Below are 21,382 nucleotides of genomic sequence, written 5' to 3'. Positions count from 1 at the left end.
CACAGGACAGGATAGAGAGATGTGTAAGGTTTGTGAGTTGTCGTCTTGAGGAGTGCAGGGGCGTTACCTTTTCCCAGGTGCCCAAGCATCCCAGAGTGCAGTGCCCAAACACTTATCACAAAGTCACTGCTGTGTTTGTGCTGTGGGCTGTCCAGCCCTGTGGGGGTGTTTGATTATTTCTTTAAATGGATTTGGATTATCACAGCTGATTGCCCCTGAGTGGGCATAGTAATTGATATGTGTTAGGCCTATCTATGGGAACACTCACTACAACACACTGTTTGCTGCTGAAGGTTAAAGACGCGTTTATTGTTGTTTTTCCCCCCGAAACACATGGCCCACATCATTAGTTCCCCCACACCGCTTAAGACGTTGAGCCATCTGGAGCAAGGAGCGGGGACATATTACTCAGGCACACAGGCATGAAATTACCGCGTCTGTGTGTCTGTCTCATCCCCACAAAGTGTGTGTGTGTTCTTGTTTGTGCGCTTCTCTTGCAGACAGAAATCGGGTTGGCAATTATAGTGGTACCAATCTGATGAAAACATTATTCATTTGATGTTATTCTTTATCATATCAGTCTTTGACAGGCTATCAGAGAGGGTGATGAATTGTTTTTCCATCTGAGAGGCGGGGAAGAAGAGGGAGGGATGTTTGTCTTCTTTCTCTCTGCTGTGAGTTGCACCACTTCACTCTGAGTAGGTTGCAGCATGCAGTGAGTAATAAAAAAAAAATGATGTTCAAATCATCAGTAGTGGTCAGCCAGTCTGTTCATTTTCCATTCATCTTTATGAAGAAACAAGTGAGTAATTAATTAATTTCTGGATCATCAACTTATGACCTTTAGTTGGCAAGTCATGAGCTTATGGGGAGTTTCTTCTCAGTCACTGGATCCATAGTGATGTATTTCTTAGAGCACTGAGCATAGTTTCCGGGTCTCAGATATCTACTTTTATTAAAGAAAAAAAGAGTTTTAAAGCCTTCTGTAGGTAATGAATGAGAATACAGAGAGTGATAGGCAGTCTGTGTCCTCAGTCAAGCTTCAGTGCAATTCTTCTAGAGATTTATTTCATCAGCGAATGCAGTTTCCATAATCATATCTGTGTCCTCATATTAGAAAGATAATTAACAGCACTAATGATCACGTTAAGTTCATTACACATTCACTGCCATCCCAGAATGAAGTTGACATTATGTTGCCTTATCATCAAAGGTGGCGTATTGTTGGGAAGTCATTAAAATGGAAATGAGTGTGATGTTCTGATGTTAATTGCAGAGGGAAGAGATGAGTTATGTATTTAATGCAGCATTTAAAAAGCCAATGAGGTTCCTATCTGCTAAATAGGGTAATTAATGCTATATATTACTTGTGTTTGTCTAAATGAAGGAATGAAATTAGGAGATGATGACGCTGACTTGCTGTTTATCTGCTGCAACACAGCTCTAGTTTGCAAACTTCATTATTACACTCTTTTTTTGTCTGTAATATTTCTATAATCTCCCCTCAAATTACTCTTTTATTTTTTTCTCGGCACAACTTCCCATTTGGATAGGCAGTCAGTCATTTAGAGAAACAGTTTTCATTCTCCAGAGGGCTTTTCAAAGTTTGTTGTCAACTTTTACACATGGGTTTATTCTGAAATTATGTTGAATTTTTGCATCTCTTGTATTACAGAAGTAGTTGTTTTTTTAATTGTGCTTGAAATCAATTATTGCATTAATGGGTTTATTCGGCAAAACACAGAATTGGCATCTGTAAATAAGACTAGATATAAAGAGTTACTGCATGTTCATTCAGTCAATTAAATGGCTTTCCTGGGTCAGCTCAGCTGTGAGGATGGACACATGTTGTTTCACTAGTCTCTCAGCGAGCACTGCTGTGATGATGGGCTTAATGAAGCAGTTAACAGTCAGAATATGATCCCAGTGTGTCTGCTGAACATGAGCATCCTGCAGTGTCAACACGGCTCTGTTTTGGGGTTTTTCAATTTTGTCTTTTCTCTTTTAATCGACACATACATACATACATACATACATACATACATACATACATACATACACACACACACACACACACACACACACACACACACACACACACACACACACTCACCCACAGTAAAGGTACACACACACTAGCCTTGCCCTTGACTGTGGCGTGGCTCAGTGATATTAATGTTTATGTTAATTAGATCACACCAACAAATGATTACATTTCCAGACAGGGTTATTGTAAGACTGTAGCCACTAGCTTATTTTGCCCAGTGAATGCAATTTAGAACAGATGTAATTGTATGAATGCAATGTAATTGCATGAGGAAACAACAATACCATTATGAATATGCAATCTCTGTGAACATGATGTGTGCTGTGTGTTTACAATATGAGCTAGAGGAAGACCGATTGTGCCGCTCGCTCTTTTCATTTGCACCCATCAGGTTACTCTCCTTTTGTTGTAGGAGTTTCTGTCCTACACTGAGTCACATCGACAGAGAGGCCACAGCATGTTTGAGAATATGAGGACAAGCCACTTACAGGTTTGACAAAAATGACAATACTATATAGTACTAAAGTAATAAATAACCAAGAATATACTGAAATTAATGTAATGAAAAAGCTAAAACTGGATCTGTAATAATGGTTTTATCTGTCTCATCTATTCCCCCTATCCGGGCCTGTTTCTGCACCCCAGTTAAGAGCCAGTGAGTGGGAGCGAGTGAGCTCCCAGTGGCTGCATGTGGAGGCCGAGCTGCTGAGGGAGAGAGCTGTATTTGGCCCTGGCCCAGGGGTGCTGCTGAACCGAGACTGGGTGCAAGATGCTGCTGAAGGACCCAACCGGACCAGATCACGCATCCGCAGAAAGGCTCTGAGACGATCCAAACGGGTATAGCCTTTTAGTTTAAAGCAGAATCTGTGGAGCAGGGTCCTATTCAGTGTTCAACCTTTAACACTGCAATGTGTTGTTACAACAGGTGCTAGGAACGCTGTGTCTGGGTTTAAGGACTGGCATGTCTGAGGATAACAAAACTAGAACAGAAGGTCACACAGGTAAAAAAAAATGTGTTGCCTGATGATTTTTTGTTTATTTTGTTTTTACTATAATGTATGGATGTAAACTCAGTGGGAAAATGTGTTTCCTTTGTAACAGAGCCCAAGATCCTGTGTGAAGTTGGAGCAGAGGCTAAGGAGGATGAAGAGGAGGGGGGACAGGATTTTGACCGTCTGACCTTCTTCCCTGTGCTGAATGAGACAGCTGCTGTCACTGAGGGTCCCCCCGATCCCTTCACCCCCGAATCCTGCTCTCACACACAAGACTGCCAGGACATACGCATCATCCTGCAAGAGTTGCACCCTGGAGAGGAGGTACTGTATCACAGGAGGGTGTGTTGGTATACTGCGTTTAAAACAACATTCCTCCTTCCCACCCTGCTAATATTCACAATCATAATTATCTGATGTAGACTAAGGGATTCCAATAGCCCAGCGCTGCTATCAGAATTTCATCTTTCCTCATTAGTGTAATGTTTTAATGTCGAGGCCCAGCTCAGCTCTTCGCATTCTTCCAATGAGTTAGAAACCAAGGCACATGTTGACAGGGACTCTCATCACTCCGGCAACCAGCCGAGGCTTTTAATGTTTCTGACAGAAGTATTAATAAAAACAGTAGGAGGTGATGCAAGCTGTCTTGCATCCGCTTAGTAAGTGTGTGATGTGTGCAAGTGTGTCCTGTTGTCTTGCAGTGATTCAGTGTGTGTGAGTCCTGCTGAGCTTCCTGTCAAATAAACATAATCATTAGCTCTGAAAAATCCACACACGGACTAACACACACACGCGTGCGCACACACGCACACACACACACGCACACACACACGCACACACACACACACACACACACACACACACACACACACACACACACACACACACACACAGTAACACACAAAGGGAGACCCACTCATAATTAGCTTGCCAGCGCCAATAGTGTGATTATGACAGTAATGTGTGTGGGGAGAAATCAATGGTCTGACATTAAGCTCTCAGTCAATAAAAGTCCTCCTTTTCTCTCCTTCTTCCCATCATCAGCTAAATCACCCACAGACTGATAACGCATATCTGTCCAGTGCACAGTAAGGAGATAAGGAAACTAGTTTATTGTGATGTATTTAATCTTTGAAAACAATAAATGTAACTAGTTTTTTTTCTGAAATCGAGTCATTGTTAGGGACAGTATTCACTGATGGAATACTGCCATACAGTACAGTCTGACCATGATATAGCTCAATGTAAGATTCCTGTGCCATGTAGCTGAGACTCGCTCACCTTGACTCTTATTAAACAATTTCACGTGACAAGTGATATTATCCATCATAGCGTGTCTCTGTGTGCATTCAGACCAGAGGTTCTGATCACTTAGCAGGTTTCCTATTGTGTGCTTGGCAGTGATTAATTTTCCTAATAATGGCCAGGCAGTGCCTCCTCTTCCACAAAGTGTGTGACTCTGTCTGGGGGTAGGGAGTCTGATTTGATTAGTATAAATTGTAAGGGGCCTGCGGGTATGTTGGGGCCCCATATGGTTTTTGGGCGCTGAGTCCCAGAGGGCCGGCAGAGGGGCCAACACAGGGAGACAGCCAGGTGCACACACTCACTGTGAAATGAGGAGAGACAATAGAATTATCCACACATTATCACAATGCAGTTAGCATTAGCTACAACCAGTGCTGAAAGCAGCATGTGGGTCCACTTTGGCGCTGGATGAAACACACAGTCACACGCCTCCCATCAATCAGCTCTGATAATGAAGTGTTCAACTGTGTCTTTTTAATAATGATTAGAATATGTGATTAAAATGATCAATCAAGTAAAGCCTGAAGTGCCTGCGTTGCTGCCATGTCATGTCCCGGGAGAGAAGTGTGCTGATGTGTATTGTGCCTCTCACACAGGGCTTAATGTATCTCTCTGTCTCTCTCTTCTCTCTCTCTGTAGGTAAAGGCTAAGATGTGTGTAGTGACGGTAAGCGGCCTCAGAGTCACAGAGGGGGTGCTGCTGTTTGGGAAGGAGAGCCTGCTCTTGTGTGAGGGATTCACTCTTAGTCCTGCTGGAGATGTATGTTGCAGGAAACACCACCCCAGCAGGTACAGCTGTGTGCAGTTACAGCAAAACATATAAAGAGCATACATTAGCTTTTTAGTTGTCTGAATCAGTCATCTATCGTTCTCTGTGTCCCTTTCTTTCTCTGCCAGTGTGAGGGATTCCTATATTTCCACCATGCTGAGTAAAGAGTTGCCACCAGCCCGTTGCAGACGCTGGCTCTATGAGGATATCAAGGATGCCCGCTTCATGCGTTTCCTTTTAGAGGTCAGACATCCTAATGCTCCAGCAGATGCCTTGAATTAACGTGCATCTTATATTCAGATTATGTCTACACAGGACTTAGTTGGAATACATTCACATTAGATGTAAAAGTTTGTCTCTGAGCACTCATAGAAATCAGATCGTTAACTTACTCTTGTTTTCCATTAGTTGTTTCTGCGTGTGGATAAAAGAGTCAGTCAAGAGTCTAGGTTTAAAAGGGATTGATGGATAAAAATATCTACTTGACACAAATGTAATTAAGTCTGAGTTGCAAAAGAGCCACTGTGCATCTCTGTCACTATCAGGGCAATGCTATCGAGGTCTTCATGAAAAACGGACTTTCAGCCTTCCTGGTATTCCTGAATAAAGACCATGTCTCTGCATATAAAAGGTACCACATTTATGTTGACTGGATGGAAAAAATATATATTTTCAGTGTTATGATTGATTGTCATTCTTTCTTTCCTGGTCCTTACTTTTACTTTACTTTTAGAGCCCTGCATGGTCAAGTTCCTACCTACATATATGACTTGATTCAGCTTCACGCTCCCACCCGGAGTCTGAGGTCATTAGGTCAGAGGCTATTAGTGGTTCCTCGCACTCATTTTAAAACTAGAAGGGACCGATCTTTCCAGGCAGTGGCGCCTAGGCTGTGGAATGCTTTGCCTCCCTTTCTGCGTTGTGTGAATTCTGTTGAATCTTTTAAAAAGCAACTGAAGACTCTGCTCTTCAAGCAGGCTTTTAGTTAGTCAAGGGTTTCTTATGGTTGTTTGTTATGTTTTCTATTTGTATTTTAATTTGTTGTACTGTATTACATTTTATTGTGAAGCACTTTGTGATTTTTTTATCTGTGAAATGTGCTATATAAATAAACTTTACTTACTTACTTACTTACTTACTTTCCTCTCTCTTTCTCCCTAAAGGTTGTGCATGGTAGTGTCAGCATTAAAAGGCCGAGGGGTTGCTGAGGTCATTGCTAATGCCAGGTAAGACTCCACAGTTAGTCACAGTCATCCAACAGCACATTTTGAGACAGTAACATGTAATCACTCTTTTTATTTCATCAATTGAAACGGAAAATAAATCAAAATGTAGTTGTGACGTAGTAAGATATGCAAATATTCTTAAAGTTTTGAGAGTTGCCTAAAATTACATTTATTACATTTGTTCAATAAGTTTAAGATGACTTTTGCGATGCTGTTTGGTCATTCGTGTGCTCCATCTTTCTTATTCTCCACACATCTTGATTGATTGTAGCCACTGAGTTTGGCACTATCAGTCCTTCATAAGTCCTTATCCTTTTCTCTTCAAACGCGTCACCTCCTCCTCCTCCTCCTCCTCCTCCTCCTCCTCCTCCTCCTCCTCCTTTTCCTCCTCCTTTAGGAACCCCTGTCCTTTGCTCTTTACACCTCTTAAGGCATGTCCTGCACAGGCTGCTCTCATGGACCAGGTACACATTTTCCTCTGGTTCAGTTTTTTCCTTCTGCCTCCCCTCACCATCCCCCTGAACATACGATAGAGGATTCCGTTTCATGTTCACCTTCATGAGGTTGCGTAGGACTTTCACAAACTCTGGTGGATTGATGAAGAGGTTATCAAACAGACCTAACTCTTGGAGACTATCTAGAGCCATCATAGTGGGAGGCAGGCTGTCCAGCTGGTTCATCCCCAGATAGAGAGTCTTCAGGCTGGTGAGCAAGCCCAATGTGGAGGGTAAACCTGCAGAGATTAGGAGGTTGTTCGAGAGGTTGAGGTGGGTCAGTCCCACCAGATTGCCGATGGACTCGGGCACAGACTCCAGCTTGTTGCTGTGTAGATCCAGCCATCTCAGTGACGAGAAGTTCCCAATGTTATCTGGGAGTTTCTGTATCAGGTTTCGGCTGAGGTCCAACTCGTCCAGGTTGGTGAGTTTTAGGAGACACTTTGGGAAGATGGTTATACCCATGTTGCTAAGGGTGAGTCTGCGCCGTCCATCTGGGGTCATCCGTATTGCCTTTTTGGCTATCTTGAGGGTCAGCTTTGTCCCTTTGGCTCCCTTCCCTTTGGGCATGGTACTGCAACAACACAGAGAATTACCGAACCGGACTTTAAAATTTCAGCTCAGTCTCACTTTTGCCCCCAAGAGGCTGATTTCAAATAATTCATCTAATCTACACAACTACACAGTACTATTGCAAATAAATGAGTTGTGTGTATGTTTACGTGTAAATATGTGTGTGTAAGGCTGATGTGATTTATTCAGATACAAGGGCTTATGTATGGCCTAAGGCAGTCAGGAAAGCATGCTCTCTGAGGTATGAGAGCTTGAGCTGTGTGTGCTTGTGTCTCTGAGTGCGTGTGTGTGTGTCAGCAGTGTTATGTCTGCACTAATGCGTGCTCACCCAGTGTTGCCCATGGGGGTATTTAAGAGCATGACTCTCTAATTAAGGCTAATGCAGGGGAACAATAGGAGAGAGGCGACACAGGCTAATACAGAAAAAACAAATGAGTGCTGATGCTTCCTCACCATTCAACTGATTGAGCTGTTTGGCTCCTCTCAGGCAAGAAAGGTGTGTGTGTGTGTGTGTGTGTGTGTGTGTGTGTGTGTGTGTAGACATGGATGTACTGTACTACAGTACATGTGCGCATGCACAAAGAGTCAAATCAGGACTTTGATAAATGATAGTTGGGTAGTGTTGGGAGTGTGATCAGGGCTTCGCTCTTCTCCCCTCCGTGTCTAAAAGAGCAAGGTGTGTGTCTGTTTGTGTCTGTGTTACACCCCAAGGCCCTCTCTCGCCTCATTCATCATCCTCAGGATGAGAGAGGTTATCCACTGGTGCTTGTTCCCATTATAACCTCCTATAGAAAACAGTTGCATGAAATTATTGCCTGCAATTAGATAACACATACTGGGCCAAATGCAATGATTGATTTAGTGTAGTTTTACAAAATAATTTGGTCAGGAGTTATTGGACGAGCGGAGGAGTTATTGGATACACTTCAAATAGCCCCTCACTCTCTAAACCCATTTACTGTTTTTTTCAGTTGGTTTCCTACTGTTAAACCTTGTATCTACATTTTCAACATAAATGAAGATATCTACTCACCATATTTTATTTTATTTTTTCTTTAGTTTACGTTAATCGAGTAATGAGATTCTCTTCAGTTTTAGAAACACACCAACAGCTTTAGCTCCTGTGAACCGGCCATTCAACCCAAAGCCTCTCACCCTTGTACCAAAAAGTCATAATGTTATATCACAGCAACCAAACATAAAACACTTATAAAAACTACATTTCCAATTTGGTCAGCATGTAGAAGTTCTACTTATAATACCTGGTAATCCTATCTATGTGGCGGCGAAGTCAAGAGGAAAGATCAGGAATGCCCCTTTTGTATAACATTTCCCTAGCTTACCTAAAGTCAAGGCTCTTGTTTAATACCGTTACTTAGCAACTGGGTGCTTGGCGCCAGGACTTTATTGCCATGTTACTGGCCACAGAGGGAAAAGAGATTTCAGGAGCAGTTGAATGCTAATTTAGATTAAACAAGTTAAGATAGGTGTTGCATGAATAACATATGTAATGAAATGTTCAGCAACATTGTCATTCAGTATAGATGTTTTGTTTAGCCAAACACGTTCTGGTAGATTAATTGGAAACAAGGTATTTTGATTGAGCAGATTTTGTACTCAGCAGTAAAACAGAAACTTCTATTTGAGTGAATGCCTATTAAAGGATCACCTTACAACATTCTCTGAACAAACACCTAACGCTAACTAAATGAAAAAACAACTAAAGAGAAACTATTTGTCGTAGCTGAACTTGTCTAAGCAGGAAGTCTTATTATTTTTTCTTGGAAATCAGTGAACTGTTCTGCTAGATAAATTTGAAAGAGAGAAAGTTGTTGTTCCTTGTTTTAACCTGTAATCATTAACCTCTGTATGTCATTTAAAAACTTACTGCACAAATAAAAACATGACTTCCTCTTTTAAATAGCTCACTTAGCTGATGGAGGCTAATTAGACAAGTTACAGTGCTACTTAAAAAGTATATATTTCCTCACAACCTACAGATGGCAACGTGCTACACCCTCCGCATCTCCACTCACTATTTATGCTACAAAGTGTAGCTCACCTCAAGCACATAACTGCTCCTACAGCTGTGAACACATTTCAGTTTCACTCACTCACCTCCACTCTGCTGCTTCAGAACTCTTGCTGTGTTACATTTCAACATGGGTTGCTAGGCAACAGAGCAAGCAGAACAACTTTGTGTTGGTAGGCATTGCTCAGTGTTTAGCCTCTGATGCTAATTCAAGGTATTTGCTTTTGTTTTTATTGTGCTTTAGGAAGATACCTGTGGTTGAAAAGGCAGCCCTTGGTAATTGGCAGGTAATACAACAAACACAGCCCTTTTGTCAGAGTTGTTTGTATGCTTACAGATTAACTTCTTACTCCTTTGACATCAGTAGAGACTGCCAAAATATTGAACAGATGTGACTGATTAATAGTAGCCCAGGTCCATATCTGTTGTAACTATTTACCTGTGTTATGTAAGGTGGTTATCTACTTATTATTACTCTTGTCTCTCCTCCAGAGAGGGGAAATAAGTAACTTTGAGTACTTGATGCATCTGAACACCATTGCTGGGAGAACATACAATGACCTGATGCAGTATCCAGTCTTCCCCTGGGTCCTAGCTGACTACCAGTCAGAGGTTAGATCACATACAGTGGCACATTCTTATTGGATGGGGGGGGGTGGGGTAATGAAAGTGTTACAGGTTTGATTTATCTCTATTCTTGATAGACGCTCGATCTTTCAAATCCCGCAACTTTCCGTGACCTCTCTAAGCCAATGGGAGCTCAGACAGAGAAAAGGAGACAGATGTTCATCCAAAGATATGAAGAAGTTGGGAACATTGAAGGGGAAGGTATGATTTCAGCTCCTTACTTTTCATTCTTTCTTTCTTTTGCTATTCACTGTACTTTTCATTCAACACACTTTTACTCCATAGAAAATTTGTCGACACAATGCCACTACTGTACCCACTACTCCTCGGCCATCATAGTAGCCTCCTTCCTTGTCCGGATGGAGCCGTTTTCACACACCTTCCAGACACTGCAGGTGAGGCCTTGGACATCATTGTTGGTGCATTTTTATGCCCTTAAAATAAATAAGCTGGTATTGGATAAAGTTTGGTGGATCAGTGCCCAAAGGTTGAGACTGATCCATTTCCAGACAAAAAATGTATTTCTTTAGTCAGAATACCATAGAATAGAAAATGGAAGAATATTTTCTTTGTGAACACACTATTAGTTTGTGCCATGACATTAAATACATCCATAACATGCAGAAGTATAATACTAAACAACTACACCTTCTAATGTGACTTTATCACAGCAATTTTCTTTTTTATCAGAAAGGTCAATCATGGGGCATCCTATAGCTCACCTGGTACAGCGAGTCCTTGGTAGCGGCCTGGGTTTGAATCTGACCATCCCCTCTCTTTAGCACCATCCTTTCCTGTCTATCTGTACTATCTAATAAATTTTAAAAAATGCATACAAAGCCTGAAAAATAATCTTTAAAGAAAAAAAGAGAGGTCAATCATAAAAACTTGTATATAATAGTTAAAAGTTAACTGCATGATGACAGACAGGATGAAGCGTTTCTGAATCCATTGCCTTTAGCAATTGAAGTGGTCTGTTGATGAATCAAATACAATCTAAACCTGTTGTATAACACCTACAGCACAAGATTTTCAGTTCCACTAACCAACGTCCTTTTGGCATGAATGGAAGGCTCATCTAGCACATTGGAGTCTCACACACATGAATACATGCATTCAAATCTACACATGCAAACACGTTATAGTAATTGATAAATGTATACTATATTGTGTATAACGGTATGATGTAGGACACATTCCTAATTGAATCACTGCTGACGACTGCAGGTGTGGTCTTGATTTTTCTGGAGAAATGAAAGAAAGTTCAGTTTATTGGTCTGTTCCCGCTAACCCACTGGCTCTGCCGGCAAACCCAGTGCTCCAGATTCCCATTGACTTGCATCACTTTGTACATTTTTACTTTCAAGCATAAACTTGCTAATAATCTGACTCTAATATGACCTATTTTCAGAACTCCAGATTCTGTTTCAATGCTGTTTTTGGCATTAAAGCAGATTATAGGGAGATTTCAATATATATGCAAATAATTACAGAAAGCATCTTAAAGAAGCCAGTGCAAATGCCCACAGATGTTACCAATTTACAATACAGCAACCAATTGATTATAATGAAAAGGCATGCATATTTGATAGTCAGAATAAAGCAATAAAGATGTTAGTCTGGTGAATTATGGAGCCTTTTTGTCTTCTGAAGCGCATAACGGGCGTGTAGTAATATCCATAACTGGATTTACATATCTAACTGAGTTTACCAGTATATATGCTATTTTCATTCATTGAGGTAATTGTTTTACTCTAAATTACATTCTCTCTCATGAGATTTCCATCATAGATTATGGAATTTTACAGAAAGATGAAAAGCTTCCTTCAAATAGTAGCAAATATTTCTTGCTTACATAACACAATAAGGAATATAAAATATGGTTCACTACACTGAATCAAGCGGATTACTTTATTAATAATGCCTGTTTGCAAAGTTTGGTTCTACAGTGTGCGAGGGGTCTGACAGTGTTGTGCCTTCTCTCCCCACAGGGAGGGTTTGATATCCCAGAGCGGATGTTTCACAGCGTAAAGAAGGAGTGGGAGTCAGCCTCCAGAGACAACACGGGGGACGTCAGAGAGCTGATCCCAGAGTTCTTTTACCTGTCTGACTTCCTGCTCAACTCCAACCACATCCAGCTGGGTCAGTCACACAATTTCCTGCTAAGATATATGCCTTATGCAAGCTCCTTTGTTAGTTATATGCTCAAAGGTTTGTCATTATTCTATTTTTTCCTTATTGTTAGCAAATCCCATTAAAACACTCAAACCAACAATGTGTTAGTCCATCTCTCAATACTTTCGGACTTCCCTTCCACTGTCTGAGGCTTTCAGTCCCAAGCCCATTTGTTTCTAGAAGACGTCAATCTTTAAAACCGGATGCTCATTGTAATGAGGGAACACATCACCCAGTGCAACAGTGTGCCTCATTGATATGTTTTTAATAGTTTTTGGTATTTGGTCTGTCCATGGACTTCGATGGCAATAAAAAATATACAATATCACCAGCTTATTCTTTAAAGGTAGCCCGTTAAGTTTTCTTGTAAACAAACACAACGGTTTACATTCAGTGGTTTTTAAATTACCAAAACACATTGTATTTATTCTAGAAGCCTTACAAATGTGTAGAATGCATCTCCTTCCTCATAAATTTGGAAAGACAATTTTGAAAGAAAAAAGTGACAGTGTGAACCTGCATTGTTTACATCAACTAGCGGGGATGTGGATTGAATTACTCAGGTGCTAATGCACATACGTTTGTGTCCTTGTGTGTGTGCTAGTTGAGCACAAAAATGACACAAAAAAAATGTTGAACCACTCATCAAAACATTGCTCCATAGTGCCATCAGTGGGGAAAAAAACTCCACACGGTATATTTAAACTCTTTTTCAAGGATGACATACAGTGATGTGACCCAGCATGCTGTGTGTACTGTTTATCCATATCTCTGTAGGCTGTATGGAGGATGGTACTGCTCTGGGAGACGTGGAGCTGCCTCCATGGGCGAAAGGTGACCCCCAGGAGTTTATTAGAATCCATCGAGAGGTCAGTGACCCCCCCCGTCCCCAACCTCACCAGGCTTGTCCGTTACAATTGGCCAGTCTGGCCTATTACATACAAGAACCTTTCCCATGAGACCTAATAATGTTTTTTAGTATTAGCTGGTTGATGTACACAGAAGATGCACTGTTTTTGTATCTAAAACAAGTATCCACTATAATAGTCGCACTGTAGTAGTGTTGGTTGCAGTCAGTCTGTTTGTCTTCATTGTTTCTACCACAGTATAAGAGACAGATCTTATTCACAACAGCCACTGTCTTATTCATTATATTCTCTAAAGGCCATCTTGTCTCATTGAATGTTGTTCAGTTAAATTCTTTTAGCACTGACTGTTTTCAAATATAATGACCAGTTGTTTTTCTTATCAAGAAAATCTATGAAAAGGCATGTATCTGAAGTTTTAGATGCCAGACAGTGAAGGACAACAAGCCTTTTTAACACTATTCAGGGCAGGCACAATACTCACTATTTTTTCATAATGCCATTATTTCTGCAAGTTGAATATGTTCCCTCTTTTCTCTGCTCTTTCTTCTCTTTCCCTGTGTGGGGTTATTGTATATCTCTGTTCTTTTTCTCTCTGTTGGTCTGATTTCTTTAGTGTGACCCTCCCTCTTTCCTGGGGCATCTATGATGGTTATCACTCTGTAATCTACTGAACTACTCATATTGCCCACCATTCTCATAAAATTAGTGACTTTAGAAGATTGTTTTTTTCTTCCATAGACAAATTAACTCAGGACAATATATTTTTCTTCAGTTTTCTCTTATTCTTGGATGGGTTTATTAAGATTGGGTGCAAGGATACACATTCTGGTCATAATGCCCACTTTACCTTATTAACTCTTCAAAACCAATCTCTGGCTAATTCTACCCAAATCATTCTTTAATTTAAACATGAAGATACGCTCATAACACAGCTGTGAAGCTTCCTGCTGTTCTACACTTCTAAATTGACTTTTGGAAGAAATTGTACTGTACCTGAATAATTTGATTGGTTGTGCATTCTTGGAGAAGTTTCATGTGTTTCTAAACTCTCATATTAACAGTTTGACTGATGGTTTTGGTCCCACTCTAATAACATGCACTGCACAACGCTGTATTTTAAGACTGCGCAGTGCATGTATAGTAGTTTTGTAATATTACTTGACTAGGTGGTCCTACTGTAGTTTATGCCACAATATCCTGCACTGTTTCCCTCAGGCCTTGGAAAGTGACTATGTGAGTGCCCACCTCCACCTGTGGATCGACCTGATTTTCGGGTACCGGCAACAAGGCCCAGCTGCTGTAGAAAGTGTTAACACGTTCCACCCTTACTTCTATGCTAAGAGACACCGGCAGAATGATAAGGATCCCCTCATCAAGAGCACAATCTTGGGATATGTCAGCAATTTTGGCCAGGTTCCCAAACAGGTAAAGAGAAAAAGCTAAGTGGGTGAAGTGCAAAAAGTACATTTCTTCCTGCACGTAAGTGTATCATATTGTTTTTGGAAATAATCTTTCTTTGTAAATCATCTGTGTCTTTCCCATAGCTCTTCACCAAGCCACATCCACCTCGCAGTGGCACTAAGAAAGATGGATCATCACCACCCCATCCAACTCCATTTTTCTTCAAACTGGATAAACTAAAGACCACCGTGCAGCCATTCAGAGGTACAGCTAAAAATTAAAAGAGGAACTCAGACAGCAAATATGATATCTTAATCTTAAAGGAATTGTTTGACGTTTTGGGAAATACGCTTTTTTGCTTTCCTGCCAAAAGTTTTATGAAGAGATAGATGCCACTCTCATGTCTGTGTGCTAAATATGAAACTATTTTTCATTTTGTACACATTAAACAAATGACATGTAATGTGTTAATTAGTGAGCTTTTTTACCAGTGGACAGAGCCAGGCAAGCTGTTTCCACCTGCATCTAGTCTCTATGCTAAGTTAAGCTAATTGGCTGCTGACTGTAGCTTCATATTTAGCGTACTCTCAGCCCAAATGTCTATTCCTTTAAATGAAGGTATAAAATTAAAGCAAATCGTAACATTATTATTAGCCTTATAAACAACAAATATTTCCAAACAACTAAACTAACATAACTATTTTCTGCAAAGTAAACTAAATTCAATCAGTTATAGTCGTCTGCATTTGTCGCTTTTTTGTATTGTTCCTGCTTTACTTTATTTCACACCGTTTGATGTCAATTATTATATATAGGATGTGCCCAGGTCTCAAGGGGATCATTGAAACAGAGCGAGAATGTCCATAGATTAATTTACACTATGGAAGGGTAGAAGAAGCTATCTTTTAGAGCTACAATATGGAGATGACTCTTCTGCTGAGCCCTACTTAATAATCTGAAGATCCCTACAGGCCCACTGAGGGAGAGGAGATGAATCTGCGAATGCTCAGGGAGAGATTCCTGCATATTACATTTCATATTAAGTCTTAGAGTGTCTGATCTGATCAATAAGCAGATAGAGATGAATAGGAGGAATGCTAAAACTGATCCAGACACAACTTCTTTCTGGGGATTTACAAGAAAAAAACTGGTGATAGTATATAGTGATTTCTGCCTGTTCCTGCATGAATAGGTCAATTACAGGCACGATTACAGCCACTCTCTCACTGCCTCACCCTCACACACACACACACACACACACACACACACACACACACACACACACACACACACACACACATTCTGTACAACTTGTGCTGTTCAGGATGCAGGTGTCCCCCCAGGACAGAGCCTCAGTTTGTTTAAATCTGGGAATAGCCGTTTTAATTGCCCAGTTTTCTGTAGTTAGCAATTTAATGAAATTCTTTACAAGTTTACTGAGCTACCAAACTCTTTAATGTGATGTTTTTGAAGAGCCATTACCTTTATTTGTCCAGGCAAGTTCATTCAGGTACACAAAAGGCAGAATGAGGTCACTTTTAAATTTTTCGACACCATAACTTTTTTTTATGGTTTCACCCTTGTTATTTTAAACACCCTCCTGGCTTTGGGGCCCCACTCTCAGTAACATTGTAAACCTTTCTGCAGAGCTGCAGAGAGGCCCGGTAGGTCAGATACTGTGTCTGGAAAAAGAGGTTATAGTCCTGGAGAGAAACTGTCTCCTCCTGTCGCCTCTGTCGGGCTGCTTCTTCAGCTGGGGCTTCCCTGACAACAGCTGTGCCTTTGGAAACTATGCCACAGAAAAGGTATGTTTGTATTGTTGGTACTGTATTATTTCACAACCTTCCATCTCTACCCACTTGCATGAATCAAATTGAAATGAAACAATTGCCTGCCCACAAAGTATAGATTAGTTTTTAAATCCAAAAGTACTAGATCCATAAATTAATTAAACTTTAATAATATACAATTTACTCCCTTTTATTAATTAGATAGTGCTCAGTATAGTGCTCAGTCAGCACATTTAAAGAAACATAATTTTACCCAATTTAATCATTGCATTACATTACGTCATTTAGCTGACGCTTTTATCCAAAGCGACTTACAATTGCTATATATATCAGAGGTCACATGCCTCTGGAGCAACTATGGGTTTGTGTCTTGCTCAGGGACACAGTGGTTGATGTATCGCAGTGGAAATTGAACCCAGATCTCCCACACCAAAGGCATGTGTCATATCCACTACGCCATCACCACCAATCACCTACGTATGAAGTTTCTCACTGGATTGTGGGTCAAGCCACACACAGTCAGCTCAGTAGCTGACTCTTATATCGCTAGTCGTCAAAACAGTGAGACGATCTGCCAAGCTTTCACTTACTTGATAGTGCTACACACTGCTGTCTTAGCTGTGTCTGCTGATTTCTTGACAGCTATTTAAATAGTTGTGTGTATTTACCATACCTGGCAATGCCATATCTTGCCCTCCGCACGCTGTATCTGTTTCTTGGTTTCTGTTCATATATACAATGCTGCAAGAGACTTTGGGGAGCAATATGATAGGGTTTAAGTGAAGATCATTTGAAAAAATAATTTAAAATCAAGAAAATGTAACTCATTCAAAAAATGTTTTTATCTACTATCAAGGATTCTTCATAACTATAAGTCTGCATCACATGATCTTATGAAAATATTAAATATGCTTAACTGCTAAAATATCAATTCACTCGCTCCATCATCTATACTTAAAGGTCCAATATGTAATATATTTACTGTAATAAATCCAAAAATTATCCCAATGCGTCATCAGATATTAAGGAAACACGCAAGTTGAAATACTATCTTTTCTGACAACAATGCTAATGCCAGTATTTTCTCCTTTTGAAATTTCCGTTCTGTGACGGTCTGTGTTTTGGCCTGTGTGTGTTGGTATCAACTGCCCAGTTTGACAGCCAGTCCGGGTTGCCAAATATACCTGTAAAAATGTAAACCCATCGCGCCACAGCTGTACTATAGCTATGAAAGCGACAAAAAAACAAACGAGATCAAGGGAGATAGATTCTTCCCGACCTAAAAAAAACTTGGCATGTTTCTAACAGTCAATATTTATCACGGCTACTAGGGACAGGTATTTTATGTCATTTCAACATTTGTATACTCACATTGAATTAGCTATATAGCTAGAGTACCCAAGTTGGTTACTGTTCAAAAACAATTGAGACAGTAAAGTGATCCTGACTGGTCCTGGCTAACGCTGCCTAACTGCTAACGTTACTGGAGGACCAGGCAAGCGGGCCACGGCTGTTTACAACGTGTAACATTAGCCCGTTCAGCGGCCGTAGCCGAGAACGGTGAGTTATTTTAAGCCAAGAAAGGGGGGCTGTAAATTGGGAAGAGAGGACCGTGAGTTTGCAGTGTGTTTAGCGATTGTTGCCGTAATTCTAAGTCAATAAAGTGTGTTCAGTCGGGTGGCCCGCGGGAAGGTGGGGCTTGACATCCGCCTTCCCGCGGGCTGCAGCGAGATGTTCCTCTCTCAGCAAGCAGGGCGCCTGCAGCTGCAGGGGGCGCCGATTTGCCAATTCCCCACCACACAGTGAAATAATAACAGAACGGTTAACAGAAAACCGCTTCGCGGCGCAGAGGATTTTTTTTTTTTTTTAAGTTCTCGTGCCGCCCCCCATGTGTCATGAAAATATGCCGCCCCGGGCGACTGCCCGGTTCGCCCGTACCAAAAAACGCTACTATAGCCAACCTCTAACGTTAGCTACTCTGCAATGTCTGGCTATGTGAGACAAGCGACAGCAACATTGTTGTGAATGCTGCGGTCTCAGCCTGGCAACCAACGTGAACTTCGAGTCTGGGGAGGAGGGGCCGAGGGAGACGACTCTCTCCAGTATTTTGAATTTGTACTGCAGTAACTATTTGAAACACTAGCTGTCAGTATTACATATTGCACCTTTAATATACACATAAAGTCATAATGGTCTACTTATGTATGTTCATCTCTAGACCTTTGCTGTGTGTGAGAGTTTGTGTGACTGGGGGAAGACGTTGTGCGCCGCCTGTCCCAACCCGACAACCATCGTCACTGCAGGAACCAGCACTGTGGTGTGTGTGTGGGACGTGGCTGTCAACAAGGACAAACTCACTCACATGAAACTCAGACAGGTTAGTTTGTCTGCATGTCTGTTTGCAATTTAACAGTAACATCCTAAATGTATTTGCACACACTTACACACTCAATATAACGCCGATCCATTTTTTCTTCATAGCCGTTATATGGTCACACAGATTCAGTGACATGCCTGGCTGTGTCTGAGGTCCACAGCATGATAGTAAGTGGCTCCCGTGACCTCACCTGTATCCTGTGGGATATGGAGGAGCTAAGCTACGTCACCCAGTTAGCGGGACACACAACCAGCATCTCTGCACTGGCTATCAATGAACTCACCGTAAGGCCACCTTCTTGATCTCCTTCTTTGTAATTCTCTTCCTACACAACTCTGAAAATCTCTCTTTTTCCTCTCCTTCTTCTGTTCTTTGTCATTTTTGGCTCACCGTTGTCATGTTGATCCCCTTCATTCAGCTCGCAGCATGAGGAAGAAAGGATTCTCACTGTTGAAAGCATGCATATTCTCTTTGTGTGTGTTTTGCTTTTCTGTGTATCTCTGTGTGTATCTTTGCGCAAATGGGCATCAACACCATATTACTCTGTCCAAGGGTGAGATTGCGTCATGTGCGGGACCTCTGCTCTACCTGTGGACCATGAAGGGTCAGCTGTTGACCTGCGTTGACACTTCCTGCGGGCCTCTGGCAGACATCCTGTGTGTCAGCTTCACTCAGCGACACGAGTGGGATGCCAAGAATGTCATCGTCACTAGCTGTGCAGACGGCATCATACGGGTGAGTTTTTTTGTATTTGTGTAATAATGAGACAGAGACAGGATGTCTGTCTTTACAGTCAATGTCTGGCAGCTGTTTTTAATAGATCAGCGAGAGAGGTTGCCTTGTTTTTATTCAGTACACTGTATTCAAATGTGGCAGTCATTACTTTGGTATTAGCCACGCAGGTAGCAGCTTGGATGTCCATCAAGGTATTAATATCAGCATTTGGGTTGTGTGTGACTGCTTTTGTGTAGGATTAATATAAGCACATACTGCCTCTCTGCAATCAAAGCTGCAAACTCTAAATTGGGCTTCACTTGGGAGTGGGTGCCCATGCCACATGCACAACACACACACATAAATGGTATTATTACTTTATTATTACCTTGAGTTATGGGGTGTGTGTGCTTGCACGCTGGTGCTTATGTGAGTGTGTTTGTTATTATGTTGAATTATGTCTGATTTTTGCTACTCGTTATGTGTCTCTCATACAGATATGGAAGACAGAGTACACCAGAACACAATTACCTGGCCCTCCAGAAGAGCCTGTGTCCCCAGGGCATGACCGAACAGAGAGAGACGGTAATGTTACTGGCAGTAGGATGGGATATGCATATAGGTATTGTATTTCTAACAACACAGATGATAGGAGTGGCTGACATTAGCAAAACTGTGAGACTGACTAAGATGCAACTGCACAAAAGGAAAGGATTCTTGTTTTCAAAAAGAAACCCTTCGCTATCTAATTAGATAAATCCTTAAGTGTGAGATGATTATTTTTAACCGCTCATCTCAGAGCTAGACAGCGTTGTTTCCAGATGAGAGCTTGTAATGCCTACCCCATCCCTCACTAGCATTAGGGGCTAGCAGGAATTATGTTGTTATAAAGTTATTAAACATAGAGGCAGTAAACACTGATGAGTAATTCTGCTGACGTGTGTGTGCATGTATAATTTAGAAAGCAATAATACCCAGATCCAATTTGGCATACGTTGGTTACAGCCTCGTGTCACCTCATAGGAGTATTATGCCTTGCAAATTACATTGAGGCAAGTTTTTACGTAACACTGAAGCATTTATATTTGAGGGATTTTTATCCCTTTAACGGCCTGCTGACCGCAGATAAACACGGTGTTAATGCACTTTTTATTTTTTTTGTGGGGACCGCTGGGTCAGGGTTACAGACAGGGTCGGCACCTGCCCTGTGATTTAGTAATAAATGGGGGTTGATGGATTCTCATGATGTATCCACAGTGAGCAGCTCATGCCAGGTTAAAGGCTGGGAAAGACATCTGGTGTTATGTCAAGAGCTGAACAGAAATCTTGCTATGTCGCAACGCCGCAGCAAAAATAATCCGGCCATCACAGCGCTGGCCATGTCCAGGTACAGTAAATATCATGCACCTGCTCACAGATTTAGTTAGCATATGCAAACATTTAACTTTTTTTTTAAAAACATTTAATAATTATGTAGTAATTAATTATATTTCAAAACTAATACAGTTCTGGAACTAACTTGCAAACCTACTCTCACCAACTCTGACTCACATTGTATTATTTCCTGCTTTACAACAGAATACATTTACATAACCTCACTGATTGGAAACAATTTTCACATTATTTAAGCATCTTCTCTTCTGTGTAGGAGCCATGCTACTCTGTTGGCAGGCGATGCCTGGGGCAGAGTTTTCACCTGGACCTGTGAGTGAGAGGTGGCAGGGTTTGAACACAAGCATGCCTCAGGCCACCATTTCTGCACAGCGTGCATCTCAAAGAGACTCTGAAAATCCATCGAGGTCTTAGATCTGACACCAGCTGAGCATTGAGACCTTGCTGTATTTCAGTTCAGTTCTGTGTGTACATTCAGGAAGAACTAACATTCAAGTCTCAGACAATATAGAATATTTTATCTCCTATATAGATATTTCACTGTATTTTTCTTTGTAAATACTGAATTTCAACAAATTTGAATAAAACTATTGACAGCCA

At 41.1% G+C, this 21,382-nt stretch overlaps 2 protein-coding genes across 11 annotated transcripts in view; one reads left to right on the top strand and one right to left on the bottom strand.

Moving 5' to 3' along the window:
* The window catches only part of wdfy4 (WDFY family member 4), a 45,049-nt gene extending 23,667 nt beyond the window's left edge, over positions 1-21,382 (top strand). For 4 of the 5 annotated variants that reach the window (XM_035991924.1, XM_035991925.1, XM_035991926.1 and 1 more), the window contains 23 exons: positions 2,460-2,537; positions 2,693-2,884; positions 2,973-3,048; positions 3,149-3,363; positions 4,984-5,132; positions 5,241-5,355; positions 5,658-5,743; positions 6,276-6,338; positions 9,682-9,724; positions 9,930-10,049; positions 10,142-10,265; positions 10,350-10,459; positions 12,056-12,206; positions 13,017-13,108; positions 14,324-14,533; positions 14,653-14,773; positions 16,157-16,314; positions 18,518-18,676; positions 18,781-18,960; positions 19,229-19,411; positions 19,888-19,975; positions 20,648-20,777; positions 21,039-21,382. In XM_035991924.1, coding sequence (XP_035847817.1) covers positions 2,460-2,537; positions 2,693-2,884; positions 2,973-3,048; positions 3,149-3,363; positions 4,984-5,132; positions 5,241-5,355; positions 5,658-5,743; positions 6,276-6,338; positions 9,682-9,724; positions 9,930-10,049; positions 10,142-10,265; positions 10,350-10,459; positions 12,056-12,206; positions 13,017-13,108; positions 14,324-14,533; positions 14,653-14,773; positions 16,157-16,314; positions 18,518-18,676; positions 18,781-18,960; positions 19,229-19,411; positions 19,888-19,975; positions 20,648-20,777; positions 21,039-21,102 — 2,907 coding nt within the window. In that variant the 3' untranslated portion in view covers positions 21,103-21,382. The remainder of the gene's footprint in view (positions 1-2,459; positions 2,538-2,692; positions 2,885-2,972; positions 3,049-3,148; positions 3,364-4,983; positions 5,133-5,240; positions 5,356-5,657; positions 5,744-6,275; positions 6,339-9,681; positions 9,725-9,929; positions 10,050-10,141; positions 10,266-10,349; positions 10,460-12,055; positions 12,207-13,016; positions 13,109-14,323; positions 14,534-14,652; positions 14,774-16,156; positions 16,315-18,517; positions 18,677-18,780; positions 18,961-19,228; positions 19,412-19,887; positions 19,976-20,647; positions 20,778-21,038) is intronic. The other variant, XM_035991927.1, reaches the window with a different exon arrangement.
* lrrc18a (leucine rich repeat containing 18a) lies at positions 6,406-9,540 on the bottom strand. Of its 6 annotated transcripts, none has more exons than XM_031304441.2 (3): positions 8,668-9,493; positions 8,439-8,561; positions 6,406-7,406 (listed from the first exon to the last, which is right to left on the bottom strand). In XM_031304441.2, exon 3 carries the CDS (start codon positions 7,400-7,402, stop codon positions 6,530-6,532), a length of 873 nt encoding a protein of 290 aa, XP_031160301.2. In that variant the 5' UTR covers positions 7,403-7,406; positions 8,439-8,561; positions 8,668-9,493; the 3' UTR covers positions 6,406-6,529. The 6 variants fall into 6 exon arrangements, with proteins under 6 accessions (XP_031160301.2, XP_031160317.2, XP_035847822.1 ...); XM_031304457.2 differs by having other exon boundaries at positions 8,749-9,492; XM_035991931.1 differs by lacking the exon at positions 8,668-9,493 and adding an exon at positions 9,524-9,540 and having other exon boundaries at positions 6,407-7,406.

This window comes from Sander lucioperca, chromosome 15 (assembly GCF_008315115.2).
Source record: "Sander lucioperca isolate FBNREF2018 chromosome 15, SLUC_FBN_1.2, whole genome shotgun sequence".
In the NCBI taxonomy this organism is placed as follows: domain Eukaryota; kingdom Metazoa; phylum Chordata; class Actinopteri; order Perciformes; family Percidae; genus Sander; species Sander lucioperca.
This window is presented reverse-complemented; position numbering and strand designations above follow the sequence as displayed.